The sequence below is a fragment of the Anomaloglossus baeobatrachus genome, chromosome 2, assembly GCF_048569485.1.
Source record: "Anomaloglossus baeobatrachus isolate aAnoBae1 chromosome 2, aAnoBae1.hap1, whole genome shotgun sequence".
In the NCBI taxonomy this organism is placed as follows: domain Eukaryota; kingdom Metazoa; phylum Chordata; class Amphibia; order Anura; family Aromobatidae; genus Anomaloglossus; species Anomaloglossus baeobatrachus.
Genome location: NC_134354.1, coordinates 638,400,382 through 638,413,234, shown reverse-complemented (window position 1 = coordinate 638,413,234; position 12,853 = coordinate 638,400,382). Strand labels below are relative to the sequence as shown.

At 40.5% G+C, this 12,853-nt stretch overlaps 1 protein-coding gene across 3 annotated transcripts in view; it reads right to left on the bottom strand.

Moving 5' to 3' along the window:
• Positions 1 to 5,097: 5,097 nt before the first annotated feature.
• Positions 5,098 to 12,853, bottom strand: part of CACNB3 (calcium voltage-gated channel auxiliary subunit beta 3) — a 403,977-nt gene continuing 396,221 nt past the window's right edge. For all 3 annotated transcript variants that reach the window (XM_075336926.1, XM_075336925.1, XM_075336927.1), the window contains exons 11-13: positions 11,000 to 11,095; positions 7,996 to 8,154; positions 5,098 to 7,822 (exon numbers count right to left, since the gene is read on the bottom strand). In XM_075336926.1, coding sequence (XP_075193041.1) covers positions 7,508 to 7,822; positions 7,996 to 8,154; positions 11,000 to 11,095 — 570 coding nt within the window. In that variant the 3' untranslated portion in view covers positions 5,098 to 7,507. The remainder of the gene's footprint in view (positions 7,823 to 7,995; positions 8,155 to 10,999; positions 11,096 to 12,853) is intronic.

Sequence of the window (12,853 nt, the reverse complement as noted above, 5' to 3'; positions counted from 1 at the left end):
TGCTTGCTTCATTTGTCGCTCTCCCGCTGTCACACACAGCGATCTGTGTGTCACAGTGGGAGAGCGCCTTTGAAGAAAACGAACCAGGGCTGTGTGTAACGAGCAGCGATCTCGCAGCAGGGGCCAGATCGCTGCTCATTGTCACACACAGCGAGATCGCTAATGAGGTCACTGCTGCGTCACAAAAAGCGTGACTCAGCAGCGATCTCGGCAGTGAGCTCGCTGTGTGTGAAGCACCCCTTAGTAAAGTAGTGAGATTATCAAACTACTCAATTTGTGGATTAATTCTATGTGAAAACTGTAAAAATGGTCTGATATGACCATAGATCTTAAAGAGGAATTCCCACCTCAAACATGTATAGGTCAGAAATGTCTGGAAGATGATACCGTCTCTGAGACCCACTCCTATCATAAGAACGAGAGTGCCTATTTTTGGGAACTCCTGTAGAAATCAGTGAATAGAGCATGTACAGTATAACTAGCTCCAACAGCAGGTAAGTGCAAAATCCACGTCTATCCTGTTGATATGCTACAAATGTCCGAGATGGGAATAATTCTTCAAATCACTTGGTTAGTTCTTCATGGCTGAATTAGAGCTCCTTTAACCTCTGACACTTGATACACGTCTCCTGCTGGGTGTCACTCTTATGGTACCGTGACACATAACGAGATCGCTAGCAAGATCGCAGCTGAGCCACGGTTTCCGTGATGCAGTAGCGATCCCGTTAGCGATCTCATTATGTGTGACACCTACCAGCAATCAGGCCCCTGCTGTGAGATCTCTAGTCGTTGCAGAATGGTCCAGGCCATTTTCTTCAAAGGCGATGTCCTGTGTTTGACACTGTGTGACAGGGTCAGAGTCACTGCTGAGATCGTTATACAGGTCGCTACTGCGACCTGTATTGTTCCTGTATCGCTGGTAAGATCTGACTGTGTGACATCTCACCTGCGACCTCCCAGCGACTTACCTGCGATCCCTATCAGGTCGCATCGTTTTCGGGATCGCTGGTAAGTCGTTGTGTGTGACTGGGCCTTAAATTTACTGTAAATTGTTTTAGTTATAAAGCAACAACCCTAATGGGGATCAGTAAACAGCCACAATTGTATTACAAGCACTAGCCCACAATTGTTGTACTAGCCCTAGATTTTTAGAAAAGAGAACAGGTTTCCTATTCTTTGCATGTGTAAAGTTGCCACTTAAAGTTGACTTTGTCTGGTTAACGTATGGCTGAAGTGGTTTGCTCATATACGATGTATCTCTGCTATAAATATGCACAAATTATATTAATATAAATGATATTTTATACTGTTATTACCATGCTTTCTAATGGGGACATCAGCCTTAAATTACTGATATAAGAAAGTTATTAAGTCTGAAGCCTTAGACACCTAACCATAGCCAAACACTACCTCCTTCTACATACCCTGTCTAGTATATATTTTGGCAGTGTGTCAGATGAGGAACAGCCAGGCGGTTTCAATGCTCACAGTTCGGGATTCGTTGAGCATAGATAATGGGCATCTTATAAATGGGGAGATATACAGTATGTATGATCATGTCTGATTGAGTAAAAGACCTTGCTTGAAAGTAAAATATTGTTATCCTCTTCTACTGTGCTATATAGAATAACAGAAACTTCATCACTAGAACTAATCTTCAGACTGGATTCATAAAGGTGTCTACAAAATACACCTTGAAATCATGCACATTTTTGGGCAACTCAAAGTTTTGGCATTTTTTAAGACAGTCCCAGCTAGTTTTGCTAAAACCCACCTGGCCACTCTGGGTGAGTAACTGACACCAGAAATGTACTCCAGACCCCAACTAACATAACATCTTTGGAGGACGCTCACTCCAATTTTATGATCAACCTTTTTCTTTAAAATGTGCCTAATTCTTTAAGGGGTGTGAACCCCTTAACGAATTAGGCGCATCTCAACCCAGTGCTCCAGTATTTAAAGGCAGACGTGAACAAGGCCAGTCTCTATTAATCGGGCCCTATATCTCTTCTACTACAGCTGAAGAGGAGTAAACTATTCTTTATAATTGAATTCAATACTAACTTTATAACTTTATAAAAGAGAATGTGTCCCTGTATGACTCTTCTGGAACAGTGTCCTTGGAAATGTATGTTACAATATTATCTATAGTTACTATTAGGGTTTCATTAGAGTCGGTGCACATCTGTCACCGCAATGCATGGACTGGCCGTGGCTCTCCTGACTCGAGCGTCACAGACTCGTAGAGATACAGTATATGAGGCTGTGGTGCTCTTGTCGGGGCCTGCGGCCAGTCAATGCTTTGCGGTCTGTCCTCGGACTGGTACTATTTATTACTATTACTACTATTTATAAAATTGCAGTGCATTCATTTGATCCAATCAAAAATACTTGATCTAACAGAATTCCGGCATGGCCAGACACTACATTTCATATTACTTGTATGCTATAAGGCGCTAGATACTCTTAAATGCGTTGTGCAGCCCTCCACATCGGAGATTGGGCAAGGAGAAACACTATTAAAGGTCAATCGAGACAGTATAAATCAGATCAGCATAAATTAAGTAGACATATTGTTCAACCCCACACTAGCATAATTTATACATTACATGATAAACTCAAAAATCGTCATTATGGGCTCTAGTCTGACCAAGGGCAGTGTCCCAACCCTAGAAGATAGGAATGGAAACGCATGGTCAGCAGCAGCTCCATCACCTTTGTATATTATACAGGACAGATGTGATCAAACATCTTGATGGTAGAGGAATGTAACAGGCCATTTTCTATATATTCTTAGAACAATTAGCTTATTTTTATGTAAATAAGGCTTCTCCAGGAATGATATTAGAGAATTATATCAAGGCTATAACCTGCTACATCATGCTTCCTATTATTTCTTATGCATATACAGATTTTGGGTCCACTCAGCCCATTCTATGTGTACTGCACTATAATCAAAGTAGAAACAGCAAAATGCCTGACTATGGCCACGGGCTCTAACTGTAGGTTGATAAAAGAATATGAGACACTATCTGCGATGTATTACTTGTAATTGCATGTCTGATACTTAAAGCTTAAAGTGAGCAACCAACATTGAGTACCCACGTACTTTTATATTTTAAATGGGTCTAAAATATTAATTATCTGATTTATCTTTATAGGGATCAGAGCTCCAATTCTCTGATACAGAGAGAGCATGGACAGAGTTAAATGAACGTTTTGCCTGCAGTTGTCTTTAGGGTTTAGTATATATGCTTATTGTATACTGAAGATTTATTGGATTAGATATAAAGCAATGTAGCGCAAGCTCCCCCTAGTGGCAGAGGCAGTCAGAAGTAATTTCATCATGTAACTATATCGTCCTTTTAGGCGATTTGAAGTGCTGATCATTGTAAAGATATATAATGTAATTAATCAGTACAGAACTTTACCCCTAACCATACAGGCAAATCATTTTAAAACATAATTCTGCTGTTATGCTGGATATGATTTTATAGATACCCAAAACTTAAAATAGGGTCGTTGGCTTTATATTTACTGAATGTCTTTATATACTGCCTGGAAGTCGAGGATGCAAAGATTAAATACACTATAATGAAATTGGACACGAGTCCTCTCAGCACTTCTAAGGAGCTCATCTAATTTTCCTTTTATCTGCTCAAACTTTAACGTTAATGAGATTTTATCAAATTGCAGAAAACTATCCAAACATAAATTAACATGCCTCATGTCAGTTCTTTCAGTGACTTTTCAGAATGTTTTTTACCTTTTTCATGGATAGGATGATGCCCATTTCAAATCTGTGCTGAAATCTGCAGTACTTGTCGGTAGGATTTCTTGCATCTAGTGTGGATGTACCGTAATGGCCAATTCACATGGAAAAACCATGGCACTTTAAATTCTAACTCTTACAAGCTCCATGCTTTAGTATAAGAAGCATATGAAGGTATAATAGGAGGTTACAAAAAAATGAGCCCCAATATGTCTATACACATGAGACCTGTGTCCCACAATGCACTTGTCTTAAGGCCCCGTTACATGCTACGATTTATCTGACGATATGTCGTCGGGCTCACGGTTTTCATTATACACTTCCGTTGTCGTTAGCGACGTTGTTGCGTGTGACACCTACGAGCGACTCCGAACGATCACAAATATAGCGAAAATCGTTGATCATTGACACGTCGTCCATTTTCAAAATATTGTTCGGCGTTTCGAACACAGCATACATATTGCTACGTTTGACACCTTGCCAACGACGAACATCTTTAGTGCGTCCGTCATCAGCGATACGAACAATGCTCCATGCCTCCTCCGCTCTGATTGGTGGTCCCAATTGCGTTCTGATTTGGCAGCCATGGTTTATAATTATAAGCTGGGAGGAATGCTGTGTGACGGTGTCCACACGACCGTCTTGGTCAAACAATATATCGCTTAACGATGTAGCGTCGTTTGTGAGATGGGTACGTGTGACCACTACAAAACGACCTATGAGCGATCTCGGCAAATCATAGCAACGATCTGGGCGTGTCACATCGCTAACGAGATCACTAGCGATATCTTTGTGTGTAAAGCAGCCTTTAGGAACAAGAATCTAGTGGAATTCTGAATTTAGCTTTCTCTCTGAATTGAGAAGGTACTCAACTAAATCTTCAGATGTGAATTATTTTATATTATAAAATGATATTTATTGGTGGAATGTTTGGTGCAGAAATTTTCTGCACCAAAAAAGCACCTTGTTGCAGAAAAATGCACCAAAAAACACATGCGTTTTTGTGCCATGCGTGTTTTTTTGTGTGAAATCAATGGTTGGAAGGGCTAAAAAACGCAGGGAGAGATCGCATCAAGAATTGATATGCTGCAGATTTTTTCTGCACTCAAAACTGCAAGGTAAGAATATGTAACATGTGCATAGGACTTTAGAATTCTCATTGACTTTGCTGGCAAAAGGATAAACATTTGGGCCACAAACTGCACCAAAACTGCACCAAAAAAGTGCATCAAAAACTGCACCATGCGCACAAGGCCTTAAAGTTCCACTTAGGTAATATTTTACTCTTGGCTTTCATACTACTGCCAAAATAGTCGAACAGACAGTTATCGTTCCTGAATCCTTGGTATTTATTTATGAGTGCTCAGCTTGGTGGAGTGTTCATGTGTTTGAATCAGGGAGAGGGCAGAGAGCTGCTGCCAGGCTCCATTGCCGATAGCTTATCGCTCCTGAAAATAAAAGAATTGAGTCTTGAAATAACAACTGCTGATCCTTCTCTGCGACATCATCTGTTGAAGGACCAGCAGGATGGTCCGGTAGATATCAGATGATCGGCCAATCTTGTTCAAATCTCTGTGTTTAGCCGACTTATCTAATGTTTTGGGACCTAAGGAAGTCTTAACAATCCATAGAGGATGATGGGATGTAAAAATATAAGCACCAATTAAGAACAATAAATGTGCTCCCAAATATTTTCTAAAGTGCAAAAAGTAACAGGCCAAATCCTCCAACTGATATCATGGTAGGAAGTACCGTATGTTATTACCGTAGGAGCACAGATTTGTATGAGGTGCAAAATGCACACAATTGTTTTAGGTCGTTCCTAAGAACTGCTAACTAGTGGACAAACAGAAATCAGATATATTTCAATGTGAAATCGCTCCTTCTATGTCAAGCAAAGATACATGCTTATGTCAACTAAATTCTTCATGGGTGGAAAATGCTAAAAAATCCAATATTTAGTAGATTTTAGGTTATTCTCTACACTGATTTATACCAATCTGACACTCATGTTTCTGACTGGCAGGAAGGACCTTCATCAATCCTAAGTCAGTATTAAATAGTTCTCTTTAAGCCAGCCATTGTAAATGTCAATCTTAATGAATGGAACCACTGGAGTAAGAGCCTCCTAATTCATTATGAGGTTAAAAAATTAGGGGAATCTTACAACAGGGATGTGCCTTTGTCACAAATGTCAGGGACTGAAGTACATTTCTGGCTTAGCTGATTCATTTAACAAATTGGTTTGTGCCAGCTTGCCCTCGCCCACACCCAGCCTCACCCATTTTGGCATATCTGGCTGGGACAGCCATAAGACCACAATTTTTATGCAACTTTAAGTTGCACAAAATTTTTGTAATATTTGAAGGTGTTTTATGCCAGAACTCCTTAATTAATTGGACCCCTAAATGTCCATGGCACCTACTGCTTCCATCCTTACTGACCTGTACTGGTACCCTGTTATTTGGCCTCTATATTTATCTGATGATCTCATATTCTATATATTAATCTGATCAGGTCATATTTATTAAAGGTACATGTACAAAGAATAGTGTCAAGAACTCCAGTCTCATGGATCGCAATACATGCAGTAGTAACACTGTGCCTTTGGCAGCTTCACTACTGAACCCTAGTATGTGGTGTCTTAGGTGTAAATGTTGATATCCATGGTCCTACAGATTACTGAAATGTCGGTGCTTGCTTCTTTCCTAGGAGAGTGCAGGCTAAAATCTGTAGTACGGCAAAGCATACAATTTTCCTTTTAAGATCCTTCTAAGGCAAGCTGTGTGGCTTATAAATGGAGTCACATCTCCTTTGAAAATATTAAACTTGTGTTTTTGTTAAAGTACTATCTGGTTACGAAACTTAATAACCTGTATTTATAGATATAAAATGTTTGCTGAAGCATATCTGTTGTAAACAAGATCTGAGGGCGACAATTATACCTGAAGGGCAGTATTTTATGGCAATACAACACAATACCTGGCCGAGACCTGTAATGAGGGCAAGTATTTTACCCCATGATTTTTCTGACTCTCCTGAAAGGACAGTCTTTTCACAGACTATTTCTGAAAACTAGGTGTCCATACAAATTTTTGCATTACCTGATCTGTAAACCTTTTGGATCTATGAACTTTAGAGGTTAGGGTAGTAAAGCAAGTGATCTGTGAGCTGGATGCAGACCCTGAAGGACTGTTTCTGGCCCACACCATCCCTTACCGTCTTCCTAGACCCAAGCTTTTGATGCTTTCTTAGAATTTAGGCCCACACTTCTGTATTGTGTATGCGGCCCTCTACATGTAAACATTTGGATGCCACTGTTCAGGTGCTACTGTGTTTAGAAAGTTCTTTAAAAGTAATGCAATAAGGCCAACAGGATAGGATCTGGAATATTAATCAATTTAGTGGCTATTAAGATTGATTCTCAGATTCCAGCATATTACTGCCTCTGCCTGTTATCCCCAAGGACGTTTTTTGTGTCTTGGCTCTGCTTTTTGCAGTATTACATTGTAATTTGCAACTACATTTTAAGAGCCCATCTACCATTACATGTTGCAGGCAGAAGATACCAAGCGATTGGCAGATCAGGAACAGGGTGCTTTTCTCCATAGTGCATTCTTGACTCTTGTCGCTACCCTGGAATTTACACTTAGTGGCTGTGCCTCATGGCATGCACTGCCATGCAGGAATAGTGTGTGGATGTGTTTTTAATTAGTGTGTACAGAGAAGTCCCGCTCAGTAACTGTCCTTGGGCCAGGGACGGTTGCGCTGCCAGTTCCTGTCGTTATGGTTCTGCTCAGAGTCTCGTTCCAGAAGACGATCCTGGGAGTCATGGCCATTAGTGTTGTGCAGTCCACTGTTGTGATGTCTGTGAGGCTGATACAGGTCCTGGTAGGCATCGGAGTATTCATCCTCCATGTGGCGGGAGCTCCTCTGGGAAGAAGCTGTCCAGGTTTTACGGGAAGTTTCACTGGCCTCGTCTGACTGCATTAAACTGTCTCGCTCTAGTGGCGAGTGCTCACTGGCTCGATCCGAAATAATTTGCTGGTTCTGTTGAGTAGATTATAGACATATGAAATACAGGTCAATCAGCCAACATACAATAAACCATAATGGACATGGAATTATTCAGGTCCCAACAGATTGATAGGATTATTGTAATCATTATTAATCATTTACATTGTCCCTTTGTGATCCCCACACATGTATGCCTATCACTGTACCTGTAGGCCAGGAATGGCAGTAGGAGGAGTCATGAGATTTTGGCCGGTGTGTGGGTGCAGTGGGTGATGTGTGGCTCTCCAATACACTTCCATATACTCTGCAAGGTGCTCACAAGCATCTTCCAGCTGATTCTCATCCAAAATCACATCAAACAATTCCTAAAACAAGTAAATAATAGTTCTTTAATATGCAGTGACATAATCTGATGATAAATAACAGTAATTAGAGATGTGCAAATTACACAATATGGTATTGAAATTAAAATAAAGTCACTGTTTGGTTTAAACAATCCTCCAACATGGAGGACTCAAATTTAAGCTGATAGAGGAGGCGCAAAAAAGTGGACCCTCCTCAGCAACAGAATTCTCTAAGAGGATATATGAATGCCGATTCCAAACTACTTTTCATTTGCAATTTTGAAAGTGTCAGAGTTGACAAATAAAAACAGATACTCCACTTATAATGCATTTCATGGTATCAACTATATGTAACCAACAAAGAAATATATGTTTATAAGTGAAAATAATATTTATGCTGGAAAATATGAAAAATGTATAGACTGGACAGACCATCTACCCACCCCTTTACCACCTGTTGGGTGAAGGATTCGGCTTATTATAAGGAGTTTGCCTCAAATGTCAAGAATCAATTATCTCCTCCTCATTCCCAGAATAAGAATTAGCCAGGGTCACATTGGCGTATGGCATCCTATGCAAGAGAATCAGATGTGATATGCTAATCGGACGTGAGTGTGAGCTAAGTGTCATTCCCTGTGCTCCGATTCTCTTGCATGCTAGAAATGGATCACAGGTATGGAGAAAAGGGAGAGATTAAGGGGTACTTTGCAAGCTGCGACATCGCTACTGCGATAGCGTCGGGGTCAAATCGAAAGTGACGTATATCCGGCGCAGGTAACGACGTCGCAACATGTAAAGCCTAGATGCGCCGAAAACGATCTTAAAAGCGTCGGAAATCGGTGATCTGTTTAGCGTCGGTCATTTTCATAATGTCGCACCAATAGGAGATACGATGTTGTTCCTCGTTCCTGCGGCAGCACACATCGCTGTGTGTGAAGCCGCAGGAGCGAGGAACATATCCTTACCTGCCTCCACCGGCTATGCGGGAGGAAGGAGGTGGGCGGGATGTTTACGTCCCGCACATCTCCGCCCCTCTGCTTCTATTGGCCGCCTGCCGTGTGACGTCGCTGTGACGCCGCATGACCCGCCCCCTTAGGAAGGAGGTGGGTCACCGGCCAGAGCGACATCGCAGGGCTGGTAAGTGTGTGTGAAGCTGTCGTAGCGATAATGTTCGCTACGGCAGCTATCACAAGATATCGCATGTGCGACGGGGGCGGGTACTATCGCGCAACGTGCAAAGTACCCCTACGTTCTCCATCTTCTTCGTTGCCTGTCTCTGTGTATATCAGACTGCACTCAGATGACATAGACTGGTAAGGAAGGGTGCACATGATCCAAGATACACAGCCAATTACAGCATGCAGTGATTTTCTCACTCCAAATCGGCCCTGCTCAATAGTGTCACATTGGACCGAGTGCTATCCCATAAAACATCGGACAACACTCGTCCGATTTACACACAAATGGGAGGGTAATCTCAAAGGGGCTGTCCAACCTTCTGAAATTGAAAACCTGTCCTTAGCTTAGGTCATCAACATCAGATCAATGAGGATCAGGCACAGCACCTCTCAACTGTTTTAAGCTCCAAACCCTGTCTGTTGCCTGTGCTCAGATACTGTCGATCAGTTCCTATTTTATTGATTCATAGCTAAAATGCAATTTATGTCAGAAATGGCCACAACACATTGAACGGAGCTGTGGTGTTCAGCTGCATACACTTATTACATCACATCCAGTATGTCGCTGACCTAACCGAAGTATAGGTCATCATTATTACAAGGCTGGACAATCACTCTAACACTAAGTAACCAAGACTCGTGTTTAATGTTTTGAATTTTGTTTCCAAATAATCAGCTGAGACATTTATATACTAAAGAAATAAAAGATCTATGCCAGGATCCCTCGACAATAAAACAAAATCACATATGCAGGCCAAACATAAAATCATGAAAACTATTGATTCCAAAGCCAATGAAAAAAAGCAACATTTATATTGTATTTTCTCAGAATATATTCATTTTAGATGGAAATAATTTGAGTTGAGCGAGTAGCTAACTTTTCGTACTCGCTATACTCATAACTAGTACTGCCTAATACTCGCGTATTCATTCCAAATAGCGTGTGCAAAGCAAGTCAATGGGGAATACTCACAACGTACTATTTGTGTGAGTAGCGAAAAGTGCAGAATTCCGGTTATTCGTTACATTAAGAGTATTCCCCATTGATTTGCATTGCACAAACTATTCGGTATGAATACGCAAGTATAAGCCAGTACTCGTGAATATAGCGAGTACGAATAGTTTGGTACTCACTCAAGTCTAAAAATAATGCTTATATTTTCTGTGTAACACAATGTGCAGCAAAACAGACTATTATACCTAGACCTGGATTATTCTTCACTCTTTATAAAAGAGAGGGGTGCTCAATGCAATAAAATATTTTCCATTATGTTTAAAATGTTACATAATGCAACTTACTAATATATTTTTAGGTGCTCCGCTTCCCCCTGTCTTATTGTAGTCCTCACTGTGGCTAGTTCTTTGTGGGAAGGGGGTTGTCTGGCTCATTTTAGTCACCGAGCTAGCCCACTTTTCTCTCACAGATTAATCATAAATGGAGAAGGGGGCTGACTTAAATAAGCCAGTGTAAGAGTCGCCGTCATACACATTGTCATAATAAGCACATGGCAGAGATCTATACACTATAGATATAGAAACATTTCTAATAATTATTAGATAGCTACAGAATACCCCCACTGGGGTTTTGTGCCCACCTGATACCAGAGCCCTACACCCTCAATCTTTCCATTACAATGCACGATCTATTTGTTCTAGACAATATGTGGGCACGTCTCCGTCTCTCTTACCGGAGGGCATTGTATCAGTTTGTCAGCTGCCAGCATCTGGACATTGAGGTGTTTAACTTGAGATTTCCCCCTGGATTTTATCAGTCGCTGCAGCACCTAAAAGAAACAAGCAAAGGTTTCTGAAGACCGAATGTTTGCCTGGCTTTCTGGCACACAAGTAGATTCTTCACTTTTATACCATTCTCATGTACAAAAGGCAAATCTACAATGTATATTCTTTTCTCCATTACCGAAGAGTCTTCGCCAGCACTAAAGCTATAAACCTAATCAACTCTGATTAATTTGGCGGCTGACCATAAAAAAAAGAGCTCTCACTATTAGATATTACTAGGTATATCAGTTCAGGATCGGTTACTTTATGTCATTGTGAATAGGAGACCCTTCACCATCTCCAGAAATCCTAACACAGCTATATAACATGTCAAACCATTGTCTATACTGTGATTTGTGCAGTGTCATTGCTATAGTTAATTGCTCTATTAATGCACAGGCCAAACTGTGTGTGAATAAGAAATTATTTAAAGTGGTTTTGCATATCTCTAATAAGGACCCCTATGGCCCTAAAGTAGGGTTGGTAGGGATTTGGATAGCACACTGTATTGTTTTGGTATTATCTGTCAGCGGGTAATTGCTATGTAAGCTAAAGACAGCATGCTGTAAGGGTTAAAACATAGAATTCAGGGATGCCTGTCTTGTCAAGGTCCAAAATGTTGTTCTTTTGCTATGTTTGTTTAGGCAGCAGGACTGATCATTGCTCAGACTACAATGTCACAGGATCCAAAATAGCAGTTGCACTCAAGTAAAGGGAAGGAGAAAAAACAAGAATGTAGATGGTGAACATTAGAATATGATACACATTACTGCCAAGAAAACATGAAAATGTTTGTTTGAAAAATATGAGGTACTTAGCAAATAAAGGGGTCCAAATTTACTTGTGCCCAGATACCACTTCAAGGTGTAACTCTTATCTGGGTCCTACTCTAAATGCTATTCCTTCTCTTGTCCAAACTGACCTTTTACATGGGCTAGAATAGAACCTGCAAAAGGAAAATTAAAACACCTATAATAACTGGGAGGAGTGCACAGACAAAAGGACATGACTTCATAATGCAAACTAGAAAAATTATTGGCACTTCCTAATCTCATAGTCTGAACTGGTGCATAATGAACATGACATACAATATCCAAAATAGCAGTTGCACTCAAGTAAGGGGAAGGCGAAAAAACAAGTATATAGATGGTGCACATTGGAATATGAATTTGCATTACTGCCAAGATAAAAACATATCTGGGCACAAGTAAATTTGGCCACCTTTATTTGCTAAGCAACTCATATATTTATTTAAAAAAAAAAAAAAAAATGTTTTCATGTTTTCTTTGCAGTGATGCGTATTCTTATTCCAATGTTCACCATCTAGATACTTGTTTTTTATCTTTCCCTTTACTTGAGTGCAACTGCTATTTTGGATATTGCATGTTCAGTATGCACCAGTTCAGACTATGAGATTAGGAAGTGCCAGTAATTTTTCTAGTTTTTACAATGTCATAGGCACAGCAGTCTGGCATACCCCCTCCTCTAATTTACAACTTACTATCAATGTACAATCTCTATTGAGAGCCTGGTGTGGACTGGACAGCTCTCTCAGCACTGCTACATGGGAATGTCTAAAAATTCTGATTGTGTCAGAACGGCTGCACCCAGTAATCTAAAGGATACATAGTTGGATTCAAGATCTTTCTGCCTACATTATGCTGCTCTCAGATGAGGTAGCAAAAACCTGCTGACAGATTCCCTTTAATGGAATGCTCAGAAAACTCACTAATATTTTATGTCTGAACATTTGCCATAATTGA